Source organism: Oryzias melastigma, linkage group LG17, assembly GCF_002922805.2.
Source record: "Oryzias melastigma strain HK-1 linkage group LG17, ASM292280v2, whole genome shotgun sequence".
Taxonomy (NCBI): domain Eukaryota; kingdom Metazoa; phylum Chordata; class Actinopteri; order Beloniformes; family Adrianichthyidae; genus Oryzias; species Oryzias melastigma.
In genome coordinates this window covers 12,587,519-12,608,310 of record NC_050528.1, presented here as the reverse complement: position 1 = coordinate 12,608,310, position 20,792 = coordinate 12,587,519, and the positions used below count along the sequence as shown (strand labels likewise).

The window sequence follows — 20,792 nt, the reverse complement described above, 5'->3', positions numbered from 1 at the left end:
TGAAAGGTAAGACAGATTTGCACCTTTGATTTTTTTTACACCTACAGTAATCTTTATTTTCTTCTCTCTGTTTAAACAGACATCTTTCTGGTAGCTGTGAGTCAAAAGGATCTACAGGTTTTATTTTTGAACAGCTTCCATGACATTTTGGGACAAAAAGGGATCAAACTTCAAACCATGTTGTCAAATAGAGTTAAGTCTTGCAGCAAAAGTAATGTTACTTATTTCACAGAAGTTGTTTTCTTAAGAAGGAATGTTAATGAGATGAAAAATATGAGTAATGTATTTAATACATTTCAATGTTTTCATTAAAAATGAACAAAAATTGTAGTTTTTCTTGAACACAATATTCAAAAAATTGCTTCAAAGAAAACTAATTAATGGATTTAATCAATAGTGAATCTCATAATTGATGATTTTTTAAAACCCAGTCTCATTGTTTGGATGTGTTAGACTATAATAACCTTAGTTCTTTTTAGAGCTGTGCATTTACATAAACTACTTGAAGTTTTTAATGTTGTATTTTGTATTTTTGTTTAAGAAAAGTAATGAAATCTGTTGAATTAATTATCAATTTCTACATTTAAATCAACTCAGTGGCCTTGTGGTAGAGTGTCTGCCCTGAGACTGGCTGGTTGACACTTCAAATCCAGGCTGGATCATAACAAAGATGGAACCCAGTTTCTCCCTGCTTGACCCTCAGCATCAATTGGTTGGATTGGGAGGGTGTTAAACCATCAAATGGTCACTGAGTGCAGCTGTGTCTGCAGCTCACCTCTCCCCCACGGCTTGGGTACAACACGAAGAACAAATCCGCACACCTAGATGTGTGGCAACAAATGGGAGTTTATTTCTTTATGTCATAAACTGAACTCTGAATCAAATTCATAAATCCTTTTTCCACTTTATGTTCTTTAATATCTGGATATAAATGTCTAAATGTATCCAGTTGGACCATTTGAAACATCTAAGCCATGTTTGAACGTATATCTATACTTCTGTCTTTCTGTCTTGTTGTTGTGATGGTGTAGAAGTGCCATCTGGTTAAGGAAATACAAAAATAACATTTATAAAACCCAACATTTTGTTAGCCTGATTGTTCACACATAAATCTTTGGAATGAGCTGCTGGGTGATACGAACCTTCTGAATCACAATAACAGGATCATGTTTGGCAGTTTTACATATTCCTGTGATAAGTTAACAGTCCACAAAGTCAAAAATAATGACCCTACAAAAGACAAATATTCATTTGGAGAGTGAACAGATCATCTGCTGCGTTCTGCAACAGCTGGATTGACCGAGCAGTCGTCCCACCACCATCCCGGACGGTTCCTGGTGAAGCTCCTCAGCCGCTCGCTGCTCGCTCTTTCTGCATTCATCCATTCCGTTTCAGGTTGTCACACAGCTCGTCCTGCAGGGTTCCTGATGCTGCCTGGAAAAGAATTTCAGAAATAAAAAAAGGGTGATTGGAGAAATTATAGATACAGTAGAAAAAGTCTCTAGAGGCCCAGATTTAGCCAGCACCGCTGGGTGTGCAGAGAGTGTTTGGGGAGTCGTATCCCTCCAAGGCCCTAACATGAAAACCATGCTGCCACCAAATCAGTTCATCTGTCCACATTTCTATGATTGTTAGTTTTATGTTGAATGAATGTGTTTGCTGTTCTTGGGACAGGCACCACCAAGGCACTGATTTATACCCTGTTGAGGAAGTATTTTTTTTTTATTTGTCTGTCTGTTCATGCTAATGGGGTTTTTTTGTCTTTCACTTTTACTTTTTGTTGTTTTTCCGGGGTGCAACATCCTCTAACTGCTGTCCCTGGTGCTCTTTCTTGCTATTTTTTAATTTATTTACTTGTTTTTTTGGAGCAAACAGACACCAGAGAAAACCAGTCGAAAACTGGCTGAAATTTAGGCGTGTGCCTAAATACAAAAGTCTAATCAGTGATTGTGTTGAAATGCAGGAGGTTGGCGTACCTGTGTCACGGCGGACGAGTCGGGCCTCAAACTGGGTGCAAACGCAGTGTTGTGGTCATGACGGATGGGCCAAACCTCTGAGGCCTCTGAGCTCATTCTGCGGGCTGTGATGGGAGAGGCTGACCCCATCAGATTCACAGAGAAGGGCGGGACTTTAGCTGAGCATCGCGGCTGCAGAGTCGGTGAACTGTGGGGGCTGTTGGTCCTCAGGGGTCCCTGCTTCAGGGGGTCCGCTCTGGATCTGGATGACCCTGAAACTAGTCTGTTGTAAGGCAGACGAAAGGAAGTTTCAATCATTTTATAGAAAGTGTTTGGCCCTCGAGTGGATTTTCTTAGGTACCTGCGCAGAGAGCTGAGGGTTTCGGTCAGCGCTCGGACCCGCTTTAACATGGAGTCCATTTTCTGAGGCTCCTCCTTCAGGAACCTCACAGCCTCCACCTCCAGCGTTAGTGCAGACTGCAGCTTCCTCTGCAGCTCTGGAAACTCGTCTGACAACAGATACAATCTAAATATCTCAGCATTCACACTTCATTTAACAGAATGAGATAAAGTTACATTATTAAAAAGAGTTCCATTGACTAAACGTGTGCTCACGTAAACACACAAAAACACTTGAACATTAGTTGGGGTGCACGACAATACCTTGTGTGAAGTTTACGATTTGACCTGTTAAACAGGCAAAATAACACAAAGAATCTACTTTTTTCTTTGAGTTTTAGGGTGTTTTTGGCAGATAATTAAATAACTGAGATGAGTATGCAAATGGATTGCACAAATTGTAATGAATTAAACTGAAGCGTGATTTTATCTATCTTTAGGATGACGTTTAAAAGGGAAGGCTCCATTAAACCAAAGGTGAGAAAGACGGCAGCAAAGATCATTAAGACAAATGGTTTCATGTTTGTGACTTTGGATGAACTGATTAAACACGGTTTGCCTTTCTATTTTCCCTCTTTGGAAATGCCACATTTAAACTGTGGCATGTGGGCGGAGTCTACTTTTCATTTACATTTAATTTGGTTCTGTAATTTAAGTCTATGAAGGCGTTCATTATTCTGTTGGTGCAGCATGACTTCTATATTTAAATTGTATTTACTGCTTAAAAAGAAACACACAAAAAATGTAAAATTTCTAATTCTAAGTTCAATGTTGCTTGTTTGATTTAGATCAAACGTAAGTGCTGTGTGCAGAAATGGTGTGATCACCCACTTTTGAGGCCTGCCAGAGCCTCTCCGAGCTCTCGCAGGCTCACCGCCGCCTTCTCCACATCACTCAGCGTGACTGCCGGCTGGCCCATAGTGGAGCTGGAGCTGTGCAAGCGCTGAACGTACTTCTCTAGGTCACTGTTGGGGAGAGACATCGCTGTTAAGAACCAGCAGAGCTTCATCTTTTAGTATTCAGTTCTGACAGAAGAGGGCAGCAGTGAGCAGATGAAAGCAGCTAGAGAGTTTTTGCACAACTTTGGGCAGAAAGGCTCAGTAGATCTTTCTAAACAGAGCCCATAAGTGTTTTTGCATCATCCATGCATATGTGACATGCAAACTGGAGTTGGTCCATTATAGTTTTCACCAGGTCAAAGGTCATCTCATTTTAGAGGATTGTCCATGTTTATCCTGCAGGACGGCTGTAGTCCGAGCTGCAGCCGTAGGTGTGGCGGCGTGCACCGGTCGGCTGATGATTTATGATGGCAGACACGAGCTTGGAGAACAGCAGCTGCATCCATGTCTCTTTTGGTTCATGCTGGGGGGGTTTAGGAGGAGAACAGCCACCCAGGCACAAGACTGTCCACAGATTAAGAACGGAGGCTCCTGATGGCCCTTACTTTGAATTATATATAATTCTACTTAGAATTACAGAATTTTTGGACAATTGAATTGCAATATATATTTTTAAATGGGATAAGTTAAAAAAATAAACAAAGAAAACAGTTTTTGGAGGATTTTCTGTGTAAAAAAAAGAAAAAAAAAGATGTAATCTGGAGAGTTGGTCCAGCGACAGGAGGACGTCTAATCATGTAAATAAGCACTGCTACACTCAGCACTGAAGTAGTGTGTCAGATGTCATTGCAACAAATACAGCAATGCAGAACCACTGACCCGTTCGCTGACAAAAGTTCTACAGACTTCCTTCTTTCTATGTTCCCTGCAGGAAAGAGCATGCGCTCAGGCGGCTCTTGCTTGATGTATTGACATTTGGCTAATCTGCTGTGGTTGGATTTGGTGCTCAGAGCTGACTATCTCCAACTCATCCGGTAGCACGGATAAATGCCAGCCCTCTGTCGGCTACTAAGTTAGGGAGTTATCTTTGGCAGGGAATAAATGTGCCGTATGCTAACAGGAAAATGCGCTGTGACAACCACGTCATGAGGGATCAGGTCACCTCCCCTCCCCCTCCACCTCTATTTTTAACAATACGCATCTCCACATCTGCACGACCTCCGCTACTGATGTGACGGCGAACAACCATCTCCCCGCGGATGCAGCTGCATCAGTGAGTCTGATGCTGGGATGTGGCTACACGCCGTTGAGGAGAAACCATCTCCTCTCAAATCATGACTACTCATGGGTAGTGGGATTTAAATGGAAAATTACTGAATTAATTCTTTAAGGATAAATTAAAATGTACCAGAGGACAACCAGGATGTACACTTTTCTCCATCATGTTGGTACTTTATGCATCATTTGTCTTTGTATAATAGATTAAATACCCAGCAGAGCTTGTATTTCTTGTAGTAGTTTAGGATGTATTGGGCTCTATGTATGGAACTGTGTGTTAAAATTGAGACAGTTGAATTATTTTTCTTGATAATCTTTTATGTCAATTTCCTGAAAACAAAGAATGAGTCCATGTATTCATTGATTTTACTTGTTTTTTGCTTTGAACGTTTGCTTGTCGTTGTAAGTTTATGCAGTGACATCAAAGATGGCGTAAATTACGAATAATTATAGCACGCTGACGGCGGCTTCGCAAATACTAGTACCAACCATAGACAGTATATATAGAGAGAACTGGACCCCTTGTGTTCCAAATAGAAAGAACCAGCTGGTCCCGGAAAGATTAAAATTACTTAGACTTACACTGAAAAATAAACAGCTGTTACTCAGTCATTCTACCATTCTTGTTCTGGTGTCTCTATCGCACGTTTTTACTAACCCTATTTTTTTTTTTCATTAAATATTTTCTTTCTCGCAAGTTATTCAAGTTGTGAACTGGCCAATCAGATGCCTCAAAAAGAGCGTGTGCTGCTCGCTGACCCCACCTTGACAGATTCTCATAAGCCTGCATTTACTTGAAAGGGTGTAGCTTTCCAACAAGCTCACTCCTGATTAGTGAGAGTTGTTACCATAGAAATAATGATGCGGTCCAATCACTGCTTACTAACGTCATCTAGTTCCAAAACGGCGAAATCCGTATGACACAAAAATGGTGACTGAATTGACTTCATTTCGTTGGAACCTGAGGTAAAACATTTTCTTTTGATGTCACTGCCTTGCTTTGTCCATCTCTATACATGTCATTGTTGTCAACCTATAACCCCCAGGATCAATGTGGGGGTTCAATATCTGGCCCAAGGAAACTTTGACACATGGGAACGCAGAATGGAAATCAAAGCTGTAATTTTCCAGTTGAGGGTTGACCGCTCTAAAATTAATAATTACGGTTTGTACCCGGCCGGAATTATATGTTACCAAGTCTTTCATATTTCAGAAAAGAGCTAAGAAAAAAACACTCGGAACAAAATATATGAGATTTGCACCGCTTTGACATTACACACCAAGCCTCTTCCAACTCTATGCACATGTGCTATTAACAGGAAGTCACAATCCAGTGGTAACACCATATGTATGTTCAAGATCCAGCGTTCAGAACATTGCTGAATACATGTCGTAGCATAACGTGTATATACCGTAGCCCATGGACTGGTAAAACTGAGGCGGGATTATTGAGGCCTCCCTGCTCTCTATCTAAAACTTGTACAGATTTAGTCAACTACAAGACATCTCTACAGATGTCTCCATCTGGACACGATCTCCTCCTGCCATTACCATCTGAAATAATTTCTAGGTACTTTCAATTTGTCAGGAGTCAGAGCTCTGTCTCCCTCTCTGGTCACATCTCCAGAGTACTGACTGCACTACATCTCCCAACAGCCCCAGTGCACAGTTCCTGATGCTACTAGGTTGTCTCTCATTTGCCAATCCCCCACAGGACACTTAAACACTGCACAAACCTCACTCAGTGCGAAGTATTGTTTGTGTCGTCCTGCCAGCATTACTGAGCGTTTCTACCTGGACCTGATCTTCTGTTTCTGATGCTGCTTATTCTCTGCCTGCCCAGACCCTAGTCTGGACTCTGACATCTCTTGTCTCTTCCTTGATGCTTCCATGCTCATGATTGACCTCTGCCTGTCTGACCCTGATTTAGCTTTGTGGACTTTTAGCTGTGCTTAGTTCCTGTCTGAACTAACAAACCTGCTGCACGTGGAACCAGCTGTCTGCCCGTTTGTGACACAATGCATTTTAAGGTGTTATTCTTCTAATATTATTTATATTATCAACTTAAAAAGTAGATCCCAATGTGTTCTCACCACAGCTGTATGAGGAGTTTCTCCTCGTTGGTGAGGTAGTGGAGACGGTCGTCCTCCACCAAGGCTCTCCTATGATGCTTCGCCTTCTCCAACCGAGTCAGTCGATCAAACACCAGCACCACCAGCTCCTGACGGGCCATCATCAGCATCGACTTGATGGTCTCCATGTTAGAAAGCTTGAAGGTGTGTTGAAGAAAAAGACAAGAATGTGTGAAGCTGTTAGCCAGAAGTGCTAGTAGAACGTAGACTACCAGAAAAACCATCAGTGAGACGGTTCAGCAGACCTCTGAGGTGTCTTTCGAAAACAATGGAGAACCATAAGGCTTGAAATTACTCTCTAATTAAAAAATAAATTTTAATAAAAAATGAAAAATTCTTGTCTTTCTGTGTTATCATAATTAGTAATGAATAATAAAACAAAAACATCCACCCTCCCAAATAATCTTAGCTTCCTTCCAGAAATATCAAGGCACTTCCTGGATGAATAATTCCTTTATTACATAAGAGTAGCTCCTCTAGAAAAGACTCATCTCTGCTGTTTGTTATAAGCATCTTTATATTTAAGATTTAGGTAAAAATCCGAACATTGGTTTTGACTGCGGGAGGTTTTGTTTTACTGAAGCAAAATCTGCCATCAGGGAAGACCAGTACTGACCAGATCCACAACCAATACCTTTCGGCAGTGTCTACACAAAGAATAAAACTGAACTTCAACTTTTTGGAACTGAATCTGCCATTAAAAAATGAAAACTTCTTGTATGTGTTGATTTTACCTCAAACCTCCCAGGTTCTGTGGTCAAAACTACTTCATGTCAAAAGCGTTCACATAAACTCCAGCTGACCCAAAAGTCAGCGGCAGCAGCTCCCAAATCGCCTTAAGAACTTATTTTGAAATCATGTTTTCATGGTTTTCAAACATGTCCCCTCATGCTTGTCAAGTCTCTCTCCCATATCCACCTCCTCCTGCTCTTTCAGATCATTTTGTTCCTCTATGTGAAGCTTTTAGTTATGCTGCTCCAAACTCAGGAACTGGAACCCTCAACACTCTCCTTCCTTAAGAACAAACTCAGATTTCATCCTTTCAGAATCACTTTTTTAATCCTCAAGTCATGAGCGTTTCACATGTCTGACACATTTGCTCTAATCGGTTGTTACTGTTGGTAAAGAATAATGCTAGAGCTTACAGATGAGTGCGTACCTGTGTAGACCTGAGTTTTCCAAGCTGCAGTCGCAGTTCAGAGATTTGTTTCTTTGCTGACATCAAGCCTTGTCGCAGCCCGTTCCCATGGAGATGAGCGGGAAGGCCCAGAGGATTCAGGTCGGGGTTTTTAACCAAAGCAGCTGGATGTTGAGTCTCTGATAACAGCACTGAACGTAGACCAGGATCAGTTAAAGTTATCAGCAGATTAATGCATAATATGTGTCAGATGATGTGGATCTCACCGAGTCTGTTGTTGTTGAGGTTTTGCTCAGAAAAGTCACTGAAACCAAAACAACAAAAACCCATAAGCTTACCCATATGTGTTTTACTCTTAAATCTTTCAATGTATCTCTTTCATGAATCACTACCTGTCTACTGCGAAGCCAGCCTCTGATTTCACATTTGTAATAGATTTCTGCCTTTCATCCAACCTGCATCAGAAGACAATAAAACAACTTCATTTTACTCTTATTGTGTATATTTTTCAAAAAGTGCAGCTGTTCAGTGTTACAAACCCTGGAGCCTCAGTGAGTCGTGGATCTTCTGATCCCATAGACAGAGCGTGGTGAACCAGTCCTGCCAGGTTGGCTATTTGCTTCTCCATGGCACTGATTTTTTCACTGATTAAAAAGGAGCACATTTGCAGAAATCTTTTCAACATCAATTGATAGACTTCCACATTTTTAGCCCAAAACATCCCAAAAGGTAAGAGCTGTGTCATCTGGAACAGCCTCCCACTTTCAGCCAGTCATCAGCAGTCAGACAACTGAAACTTTGATGTGACAGAAACCAAATACTGAATCAAGAACCTGTTAAAATGTCAGAAAAGTGCAACAACTTAACAAGACCTTATTAACCAACATCCATGGACGTCACATTTTGGGTTTTATTACTATAGTAGTTAATTCTAATGAACTGGAACCCTGTTGATAATGAGCTTAGTGGGTCAGTTCAAATATTAGTTTGGGTATAAGAGGTCAAAGGACATGTGGGGGAAGAAAATAGATATAATATAATTTGGAAAGCGCGACCTCAACAGTTGTGTTGTGTGAACATATCAAAAGAAGCTGTCTGTGTGCTTTGTTGCTTCTTGAAGGCTCACCTGTATGCACTGGTTGTCCCAAAGCCTCTTGGTAGCGTCTGAGGACTCTCCACAAACACAGACGACGAAGAAGAAGAAGAGCCCCCCCTGCTTCTGCTCATGATATCCGCTGTCACAAAATCACTTTCCCGCCGTAGAAAGCTCGGAAGGGACGACAGTTCTGGAGACATCGGGCCCCAGCTTCCACACACCTGCTCCTCAGTCATCCTCACCTCGTTGGTTCTGTGGGGGGACATCGGAGGAGTTCTGCCTCCCAATGGGGGAAGGGGGGGGCAAAAATAGAATACACAAAATCAACTAGAGATCATAAAAAACAAAGTTGCACATAATTTTTTTTAATTGTTTTTGAAAATGTTATCAAACAAGCTCAAAATGAAAATTTAACAACCTAGTAAAATTACGAGGCTTTGTGTCATGCCTAATTCAATTCTAAAATCTTGATGTAAAGTAGAGCTGAAAGCAACCAGATGACCAAGGCGAAGCAGTTTGTGAGCTGTATGTTAGCTCCAGCTAACAGATTTATATTCTATTTACTGAGTCAAAGACAATTTGTGTGTTTAATTAAGTTCACTTATGAAGGTATGAACAGGCCAGTCTTTAAAAATAAAAAGCTTCTTGGATTGAGAGAAAAAGTCCACACAGGAAGTAACAAGTTCCAACAAGTTCTTTTGGTCACCGTGTCCTAAAATGATTATATTGCATTAAATGTGCCAAAAATGAGTTATACCAAAGATATCTTTTATTATCTAAAAGCCAAATAAAATTAAACACAGATGAATATTTGAAAAAAAAAACTAATTTAGCTGAAAAGGGGTTGGAATGTGTTGGTGCAGAGGACTTGTACCTGTGGAGGTGATCTATCCCCGCCGCCCCATGGTCCATCAGAGGTTTGATGGAGGCACGGTACTGCGGCAGCCCCACCGGGATCCCTCGGACGGACACCCCCACCAGGTCAGCGGGTGGAGCGCCGCACTGGGAGGAGGTCATGCTTCCTCTTCCTGTTGTGTTGTATTGTATGGAGGGGCAGGACTCTGGGTAAGGAAGGCCTCCATCTCCATAAAGCAACATGGCTCTATTTTTATTAGTGAGCTCCTGATCTAATACACAAATACACAAAATGTGTTAAAATGGGCTTGAATTTGTGATTATATACAAAAATCTCCAAGAGAAAATGGGATAAAAGTGTGTTTTTTTTAAAGAAGTGATAAAAGGAACGGGGTCCATTTGGGCCCATAAAAAAAGGAAAATGAAGGTGTAAAGAAGTGCAGGTCTTACCGGGCATCACATCTCTCCTTTCTAAAATGACGCTGCTGCAGGAGGCACTGGCCTGCCCTCCCCTTGAAAAGCCTTCCCGTGGTAACGTGGAACTTCCTGACTGCAACGTTCCTCTTCTGCCGCCTGTACTCCTGCCACCAATCGTCCTTCTGGATGGAGAAGAGGGCATGGAGCGCACCACAGGGGGGGACATCGAGCCCTGCAGGGCCTGGCTGTGGAGCGGACTGTGGTTGCCATATAAAACCTCTTTGGAAATCTGAAAAAAAAGCACAATTTACCTTGAAAACCACTTTTTTTCCCATTTACAATATAAAAAAAGATGGGTTAAAACACAAAAAGTTGAAAATCAAACCCTTATTCTGCCTAAATTTTGATTTTTTGTTTTACAGAAGAATATACAAAATTTTTTAAAACATTTAAAAAAAAAAAAAAAATCAGGAGAACAGCCAATGGAGGCTCCTGGCAAAGTCTCAGTTTCTGCTGTGAACTCTCAGTGACCCGTTAACAGCCAATCAGCACATCGTTGCCATGGAGACGGCGGTCCATTAACACCTGCCGACCAAACCGACGCTGTGGGTCAGTCCGACCTGATTTCATTGTTTGCCTCCAATTTTTGTTATCTATAAATTCATGTTTCCACCATCAAGTCAACTCACCAGCAGTCTTCATCTATTTTTTTTTAAATAATCCATATTGATTGAGAGTGAAAAAAAAAGTTTTCAATCATCACAGAATAATGAACAGCTGTGTGAATAGAATGAAGTAGAAATATAAGAACAAGTGCAGCTGTTGTGTGTTTTGTGTCCACGCTGAACGTGCACACAAAAGTGGGATTTTCACGTCCCTGGTGGGGGTCACCAGAGACAATCCCAGGACGAGCCGCATTATCTCCTTCATTCATGACGGTGGGCAACAGTGAACGAGTTCTGCTTTCAGCTTGAGGTTCACAAAGTCTGGGAGTCGCCCATTGAGAGCCGTGCTCTCAGATCTACGGGTTTAGAGTAGTAGAAGTAGGTGAGTAAAAACAGAAAAGCGTCAGTATCTGTGGTGTAGAAACAGCCTGTCTTTTGCCCACTGGCTTCTTTGTCTGTGTTGACTTTTTCCAGTGAAAACTGTGTGACTGTGAGAGTGCTGCTGTAGTAACACTAATGCACCTTGGGTTACAAAAACAGGAATATCAAAACCTTTTAAAAAAACAAAAAACTGAACTAAAAATGCATTGATCCTTATGGTAACGATCTGTAAATGGAGTCTGGCTGATGTTCGTGTGCTGCATCACATGAGAATGATATGTTCCAACTTAAAAAAAATAAAATAAAATTGTGCTCCTAAAAATATTAGGGCTGTGAATGTTGACGCATTAACTCGCATGATTAATAAAACACAATTAATGAGTTAATATTTATTAATCTTGCTAGTCGTCCTGCTGTGCAGCTGTGAGGTCAACGTAATAAAACTCTGTCTAAAACTTCTACATTCTGTGATTGAAATTTAATTTAAATAAAGGGATAATATGGGATTTATTAGTAATTTTAGGACAGAACTGATCTTCTATCTTAATAAATATGGTGAAGAATAAACATCTCACTGAAGTCTGCAGCGGAGAGCAGCAGAGCACCTCACCTGCTATGGAGGGGGGACGAGGGGCGGCCGGAACGAAAATGAGCTGTCTGCTTTGAGAAATCCGAAGAGGAAACCGACTATTATTTATTTTTTGGATGGGAACCGACATATGTTTTTCACAAAATTCTCTAAAAATTGAAGAAACTCCGCTGTTCTCCATGAAAGTTCCGTGTGAGACAAACAGTTCAGAGAACACAGACACGCCTCCACCTGTGAGCAGCCGAACTGAAATCCAGCTGGATCAAACTTCTCCCAAATAAAGTTATTTTTCACATGCATAATAAAGAAAATGTATTAGGAAAAAAGGACAAAACTTGGAAAAAAAAGAAAAACAGAATATCTGGAAAAAAGTCAACTAAACAGCAGTGCTCTTAGGAGAGAAATCCCATTTTTCCAAAGAAATGTCTTTTTTTGCACAATTAGTGTGTAGTGTGTGAATACAACATGGAAAAATGACTGAATAAGGTAGTGTCACATAGGAGAAGTTCTGCTGATTATAATGATACCAAATAAGCAATCAGGTAGTCTTTCAAATTGAAAATACTGAAGTGAATTCAAAAATAGAAAAAAACTGAGTTTTAGACCCAAGGTTCCAAAGGAATAAAAACAAATGTTCTAAATGTACAAATATGTGTGTGTTTTCATATTATGATAATTTTCAGATAAGTGGCTTGCAAATACGGTAAAAAAAACCAAAACAATAATAATACTAATGTTGTTGATTAATTGCGGTAAATCTTTTTAAGATTTGTGATTAATTAGTTAATTTTTTTAATCGATTCCCAGCCCTAAAATATATACAATGCTAAGTCTATAAAGTGTTCATGTAAAAAAAAAAAAAGATAAATTTTCCATAAATGTGTTTTCTGGTACAAAATACTCAGTTTGATTACTGTTTTGTATATAAAACGTGTCCATCCATCCATGTTTAGAACCAACCTGACTACTGTTGGATGAAGACAGAGTACACTCTGAACACATCTGTTGTAGAGACACACCCTCCCACATACACACGTCCACGCCAAAGGACAATTTAGAGACACCAATCAACCTTTAAAGTATGTCTTAAAGTACGTATACATGAGGAAAACATGTAAACTCCACATCAAAAGGTCTAATTCGGGATTTTAACCAGAGCCTTCTTACTGGGAGGGAATAGTGCTAACCACTCCACCACTGTTCATCATGTTTCCTGTTTACTATACTCAATTATCTAAAAACCAAACAGCAGAACAGGATGTACTGAAAGCTGAATATATGCAAATATGGTGAGTCACTCATCTTTGTTACTTTGACGGTGCTGCAAGGTTCCACCTCTGTTTTTAATGCTACTGTTGATTCTACTTGACAGAACCACAACAACAATTGGTGGCTGTTAAAAATAATATGGTTTTAGTTGTTAGTCACTGGAGTTTCTGCAGTGCTTTGGTGTCAGCAGTGTGCCGCAGAAGAAAGTAAATGTTTTTCTCACACTCACTTTGCCGTCGTCAAACCTGCTGACAGGGTGGTAGATTTGTCTGGGATCCTTATGGTAGGCCTTCAGACAGGAATAGGGTTTGATGTTTCTGAAAGCAGATGACATTTATGTGAGCATGTAACTGAAACGGCAAATTGACCAAATGTTGAGAGAACTCCGCTCAGTTTTTCAGGGTTTGTGGTCGTAATATATCAAACTTTCAATCCTCTGTACCTCATGGAAATGCTAAAACTATCTTATGAAACTCATCAGTGTCATCTTCTTCTGTAGAGGTCAAATTTATCATAGTAAAAATGGATGTTTGCATCATTAATCATGTTTGTTATTGGCTTACAGACTCTTGACACTCTATAAGTGCTGCTAATCCTTTGTCTGGACGGTAAATCAAGTACAACTTTGTTATTTTTTGGTTTGAAAATCTCAAGTAATGCTTTAGTTGACCTGTTAGGGTGTTGCAGGTTTTTGGGTTGTCCTGACCCGTGGAGGGTCTCTTAAAGAGAGCACAGGTGTGCCTTAAAGTTCCCTTAAAGCTCCTGTGTCTACCTTTAGGGACATCATGAAATGGAACGTACCATTGTGGTGGGGGTGGTAATTGTATCCTGAAGTATTTCAAGGGAACATGGAAGTTACACACATTGTGATATAAGGATGATGCTGTTGTACAGTGCTCTTATGGGGCACTTTAGACATTAATTGGCTCCGTACCCAGAGAACATTTCAATGTGGACCTCATATGATTTACCTTTGGGCTGAATTGGTGGCCCCAGGTGGGTTTGTGCGCGGGTTCTATGGTGGCCCCATTTGTGTTTGCTTACACTGTCTTAGATGAAGACTCAGTGGTCTGGGCCCCTACACTAACCAGTGAGTTAGCAAATTTGTTTTGTGTTTAATTACTCCGTATAGATAGAAAAATGTGAATATTTAATTTGGGCAGAATTAGAAAGAAGGGGGTTGGACTTGATAAGGTTGATAAGTTTTTAGCTTAAACCAAAGCCATTTTTTGTAACATCTGTGATTGTTTGTGGGATAATTTGCATGGTTTCTTTAATTTGATTGTTGTCCTTGTTAAAAAATCCAGCCATCCATCTTCTTGTCCGCTTCTTCCCTTTCGGGGTCGCGGGGGTGCCGGAGCCTATCCTGGCTACTGATGGGCGAAGGCGGGGTTCACCCTGGACAGGTCGCCAGTCTGTCACAGGGCCTCAATCACACACCCATTCACTCTCACATTCACACCTAGGGGCAATTTAGAGTCACCAATTAACCTATGAAGCATGTTTTTGGACGGTGGGAGGAAGCCGGAGTCCCCGCTGAAAACCCACGCATGCACGGGGAGAACATGCAAACTCAACACAGAAAGGTCCCAGCCGGGATTTGAACCGGGGCCTTCTCGCTGTGAGGCTAGAGCGCTAACCACTGCGCCACCGTGCAGCCCTTGTTAAAAAATGAAAATTGAAATTAATTAATTAATTATGGCAGTTGTGAAAAAGGAATTTATGACAAAAAATCTTTAAAATTAACTGACTGAAGTCCTAATGCAATCATACAAAGAGGTGGAAAAGAAGTTCTACTATAGGTTTTGTTGCATTCCAGTGAGATAAAAGTGAGCCTTTATTAAGAACGGTGGTCAATTAATATAAATCAGAGTAGTTGATGTTGTAGATGAGCCAAACATGCTAATCACACCCTATTCCTTTTCACAGCTCAAAACAACAAACTCCTCTGAAACCAATAGAAATTGTTGAATATTCTGACTTAGAACATTGAAAAGTTATATTTCAATATTCCAATTTCCCTTTAAAAGGATTTTTTAACAGTTTCCATTTACCAGTTCCAAAGGTTTTGTGGATCTTTGGGGTCACTCTCCACTTTGAAAAACAGATCGTCTTCACACAGTTCATCGTAAAACTCCACGAGTTCAACATCACAAGCTGGTCTTGACTCTCATCTCATAAAGATTAACATAAATTTGACCAAAGTGGATTTTTGTCAAAAGCTTTTTCTTAGAATAACAAATCAATAAATCATTTTTTTTGTCAGTTTGTTTTTGTGTTTCTATGGAAAGACTGTCAGAATGACGTGGTCCTCACCTTACGTCGTCCATGTCGTAGTATACATTGTGGTTAATGTCTTTGATGTAGATGCCCATGTTAGGAGACTGCAGCATCTTCATGGTCAGGTGAGGGAAGGCAGTGGCAAACAGAGCATACACAAAGTCCAGACTGTTGATTTCTGCAGGCATCTTCACCTGCATGGTCTCCTGACCATACTGCAAGTACAGCACACCTGACACACACACACAAAGTCTTCAACCACTACATATAGCAGCAACTTTACATGTGTCAGATTTCTTTTTTGTGCAATAATCCAAACAGTAGATCAAGTTTCAACAAGTTTTTAGAAGACAACAGTGTGTCGCATGACATTTGAAAGATTAACAAAATCCATGTATTTCACCAGATTGAACCAATAGTTGTCTGTTGGCTCATTTTGTAACTACAACACGACAGTAAGGTTCTCATACTGTGTTCAACAAACCATCATAGCAACAAAATAATTTATTCAGTTGGACAAAATAATAAGCCCCTCGGTTGTGGTTAAATAACGATGTAAGTGAAATGATTCCTCCGTTTATGCTCCTTGAAGGAGTTGTGTATATAACTCCTCATGCTTCTACACACCCAGCGGCCTCTCAGCTTGGTGGCTGCTCCAGTGGCTCGCAGGCAGGCTAGCTCGGGTTTGACAGCCCCTTCTGAACGGGCCTGGTACCTCTCCATCCCACATTCTCTCTGAAGCTGGAGGTTCCTGGTCCACATGGACACCTTCAGAGGACTGCAGAGGTTTTTCCTGCATAAGATGAGAAAGAAAACGAAACAAAGATCTTAAGAGACAGAGAGGAAGAAAACATTTGATCCAAGGCGTTGTATTCTGCCTAACTAGTAAACCTTATCTGCAGGCATAGTAAACCATAATTGCATAGTTAAAGGAGACTGAAATTTTAATTTGTATCACATCACCAAGCTTAAGTTAAAACATTGTTCTTCCTCGGGGTTGTTTCAGTCTAAATGCCACAACCCAGATATTTCTGAGTGACATTTTCTTTTCTCTCATACTGTGGGGGAAGTTTAGCAAGTTTTCCATCTTTCGAGAACCTATTTAAAAACTATTGGACAGTGCTCCCAGAATGCATAGCTTTAGGATGCACTGTGCACATTTTCTGTACATAAACTCAGATTTCTGAAGGAAGATTGTGTACTTCTCAGACTTTCCTCAGGACATTTCTTTAAGTAGATCAAAACAGAGTTCTGCAAACTAGTTTCACAGAACCTTGGTGTGGTAAAGTAGTTTGGATTAAATTCTTACAGGTTTTGTTCTTGGTGGTGATATTGCTGAGTTAGTGGAGTACTTGTTTGTTCATTAAAATGTTGAGAGGTTCGTATTCTGACTCTGAAATTAAACACACCTTTGAGCAAGACTTAAGTCATGTGTACAACCTGAACCTTCACAAGTTTGATCTGTAGCCACTGTGTGAGCCAACAATGAAAATCTGTTTGGACTATGACGGGGAAGAGTGACTGCATTTAACCAGATTTGAAAATGAATTTGAGTTAATTTAGAATTTTACTTTTCATTATTGTGCTTTTTTCCCCTACTATTTTATCATTTTAGTTCTAATATCTTTTAAATGTCAACCTTCAAAATAGGTCTTTAACCCTTTAGAACCCTTGAGAAATTTTCTTCTGTGTGTTAAAAGTTAATTTGAGACTTTTTTTCATTTTGGGTAGCAGCAAAAAGATGAAAAAGAAAGCTGGAAGAAAAATAGAAAAAAAAGAATAAACTATTAAAAAAATAAATAGAATTAGAAAAAAAAAACAGCAGCCAAGTTTAACCTTGTGTGTTCTCCAGGGTTATAAATGTACACGTACTGCTTGTGTAAAGAACATTTTTGTTTTCTTTTATTTGATGCACCTTGCTTTACTTTTGTTGACTTATTAGTGGCAGATAACTTAAGTTTTCTTCTTTCTGCTTCTTTTCATTTATTAACTGTTATAGTCATATTTTGTATTTTGATGTTATTAAATGAAATAAATGTTTTACTAAATGTGTTTACATTATGTTTTTTTACTTCTTAAAGAGCTTAAAAGGCGAACATGCACGTATCATGGTCAAACAGGTGTGTACAAATCTTTCAGTTCCTGTAAAAAAATTAGCAATGGTTTTTTGATCATTAACAGGCTATTGGGGCTGCTGGCGTGTAGTTGTAACGTTTATTTTTCTGTTTGTTTGTTTGTTTCATGAATAATACCACATATTTAATACACAACATAAGACCACAGATGTTCATTACTGGAAAGTAGCAGTGAAACGAATACAACTCTTTTTTTTTTTTTTTTTCAATGGCTCATAACTGTACAGCTGGATAGCTCTGATATTGCTCGCTGTTTTGTTTTTTTTCCTACGCTAATGTTAGCTTGGGCTTGTGAGATGCTATAAGCTAGCGAGACAGAGCGTAAACAAAGGGCTGATGGGAATTTAGTGGAGCTAACTTCTGCTCTAATACCCCGGCTCACATCCCAAAGGTGAATTTCTAATAATCTCCTGTCAGGGGGCAGAAAACATCTGATAAAATGACACAGGGTTTTTGATTTTGGCCAAAAATTCCATAATCATAATAAAAAGACCACTGAGAATGATTTTACAACATCATGTAGTTGGAGTGGAACTTTATAGAAAGAAAGAGACAATCCCAGATGACTTTTTCTGCCACTAAAGTGATCAATCTTTGGAAAGTTGCAGATTCAGTTCAAACTCTTCCTGCTCATGTGCCAAAGTGTCCTTAAACAACAGTAAAGGTTCACACTGCTCCTGGTGATTACAGGTTAGTACCATGCATAGCAGTTTTGGCCCCCACATTTGTGTGTGTGGACTGTAAGATACATTGGACCTCAACAAATCAAAGCTAATGAGTGGTATTAAAGTGTATTTATAATATTTGCAATGATTTCTGTTTGCTGCTGAAACATACAGAAAAACAATTCTATGCTATATTTAGTCATTGATTTCATAGCGTTCAGTCATCTTAAACATTTCCTTGTTCTTATCAATCTAAAAGATCTAGTTTTTCTCAGAACTACGTTTTGAGTCAAAAAGTCAGTTTTGAAAGTTTCTTCATTCCTCTCATTTAAGTCCAGTAATATGTCTGGGTACAAAAATACTACGATGAATAATGTATGAATAATTAGTAAATGAATGAACGATTATAACTATTATCTCTACATTTAGGGTGAAACTACAAACTCTTTTAGCCTGTACTGCTTGATATTGAGAATTTACCGTATCAGACAGATTGTTTTGTTTGTTTTTTAAATCTGATTTCATCATAGGTTTTCAGCCCAACATACTTGTTAGCAGACAGTCTGTGGAATGCTGTCTGCTGTATTGTTAATTTCCATCAAGGGACTGAATGGATAACGAAAAACCTGAAAGGACAAAACACTCTGCACTATTGAAATTATAGAAAGTGTCCTCGACGTAAGGAAGTTTAGAATCAAACTCTGTGGCATCTTCAGACAGACCTCACAATCCCCCTAAACATCACAGCCATCATCAAACAGGCAGAGTTCTCTGCATAATTACTGGTACTGCTAAAAAAAAAAATAAATTAAGACAAAGCTTCTGGTGACCCTTTACCAGGGGTGTCAAACTCAAATCGCACAAGGGGCCAAAATCCAAAACACACCTTAGCTAGTGGGCAAACAGGATAAACATTTATTGAACACTCTAAAACTGAATTTTTAAAACTTTAAAACCGTAACTTTTTGACAGAATTATTAACTATATGTATACCATTACCTGCAATAATGCTAGTGTGTACTGTCAGCTGAATTTGGCCACATAAGATGATAGTGTTGATAGCTGAAGATGCTAAAATTGATAGCTGAAAACGCTGAAGCTAACAGTCAGCTAAAATATTAGCTAAATGTCAATTTAGCCTAAAAAAAAAAGTTTAGTCAAAACAGCTAGCATGCAACAAAAAATAGCTAAACTTAAAAATAGCCTAAAATCTGAAAAAAGCCTAAATTAGCAAAAACAGCTACCATGTAGCTGAAATATAAGCTAAACTCTAAAATAGCCTAAAAAATCTTAGTAAATTCCAAAATAGCCAAAAAACGCTAGCACAATGCCATTTTTTTATTCTAAACTTTTAACTTTTTAATATAATCATGATTAAAATATTTGCCACTATATTTTCTATGTCTATGTTATATTTAGCCGTTGATGTCATAGCGTCAAGTCATCTTAAACCTTTCCTTGTTCTTATCAATCTAAAAAATCTAGTTTCTCTCAAAACTACTTTTTGAGTCAAAAAGGCAGTTTTGAAAGTTTCCTCATTCATCTCATTTGAGTCCAGTAATATGTCTGGGTACAAAAATACTACGATGAATAATGTAATGTATGAATAATTAGTTCATTAATGAACGATTATAAATATTATTCCTACATTTAGGATGAAACTACAGACTGTTTTAGCCTGCACTGTTTGATATTGAGAATTTACAGTATCAGACAGATTGTTTTGTTTGTTTGTTTTTTAAATCTGATTTTATCATAGGTTTTCCTAAACTTGTTTGATTTCCAGCCCAACATACTTGTTGGCAGACAGTCTGTGGAATGCTGTCTAATAACAACACTTCCGCACTTTAAAGTAATCATTTCACCATCAAGCATTAAAACACGATTTCTCTTTGAAGTATTTACAGGCATTAATGTAGTTCTGCTAACTCCTTATACTGCTGTTTTCTTCACAAATCTATCAGTGAAAGAATAAACCTGATAGATTCCTGGAGATGTTAGTTGAGGTGGACACCTGAAGACAAGTTGGACAGTTCTACAGATTCCTCCACCACTGGTGATCTACAGCTGCAGCTCATGCTGGTTACCCATGTGACTTCTTTTTAAGACCTGTACTGTCAAACACAATCACAGAGCTGGGCTCGCTGCAAGCTGAAGATGTTGGAGTGTATTCATGCTGAAGGTTCTTACCTGAAGGACTGAGTTCCTCTGCTGTTTTCTGATTCAGCTGTGAGGGTAAAGTCATGCCTGTGCGGAGCTGCCTCGCTGAGTACCTGCAGCTTGTTTACCTGTGGCGGACGGAATAGAAAGCCAGCCACCCCAACTGACTGTTACGACACGGATCCATCGGCAGCACTGCTGGCTCTACCAGTTCGACCAGAACACAGATCATCTCGCTGACACGACTCCAGCAAGCTGCTGCACCTCCTACCAACCCCACCCATAACACCGCTCCGTAAGAGCCAGCATGAATTATTCATGAAGATTTATGCCAACAGGGACAAGGAGAACCCCAATTCACCTCAAAGGGGACAGGTTGGCAACTTTTTCTGTGAGTGAACCATTAGTATAAACAGAACAAGGATTTCAATGTTCAAGATCTTCCTCATAGTACAAATGGCTTCATTTTTTTTTTACCTCCACCTTGAATTGTCAATAAATCTCTCTTTTTTGTGACACATCATTTTTTTCTGTGATAA

General features: G+C 39.5%; 1 protein-coding gene across 3 annotated transcripts; it reads right to left on the bottom strand.

Annotated features, from left to right (window-relative positions):
* Nucleotides 1-29: 29 nt before the first annotated feature.
* LOC112144264 (sickle tail protein homolog) lies at nt 30-20,497 on the bottom strand. 3 transcript variants are annotated; one of them, XM_024268715.2, is made up of 16 exons: nt 20,284-20,497; nt 15,921-16,086; nt 15,330-15,525; nt 13,237-13,330; nt 10,143-10,398; nt 9,712-9,964; nt 8,868-9,089; nt 8,281-8,385; nt 8,134-8,196; nt 8,008-8,045; nt 7,763-7,932; nt 6,565-6,740; nt 3,186-3,319; nt 2,317-2,464; nt 1,977-2,238; nt 30-1,434 (listed from the first exon to the last, which is right to left on the bottom strand). In XM_024268715.2, exons 2-16 carry the CDS (start codon nt 16,021-16,023, stop codon nt 1,378-1,380), a joined length of 2,277 nt encoding a protein of 758 aa, XP_024124483.1. In that variant the 5' UTR covers nt 16,024-16,086; nt 20,284-20,497; the 3' UTR covers nt 30-1,377. The 3 variants fall into 3 exon arrangements, with proteins under 3 accessions (XP_024124483.1, XP_024124481.1, XP_024124482.1); XM_024268713.2 differs by having other exon boundaries at nt 8,868-9,113; nt 20,284-20,496; XM_024268714.2 differs by having other exon boundaries at nt 8,868-9,113; nt 13,243-13,330; nt 20,284-20,495.
* Nucleotides 20,498-20,792: the final 295 nt, after the last annotated feature.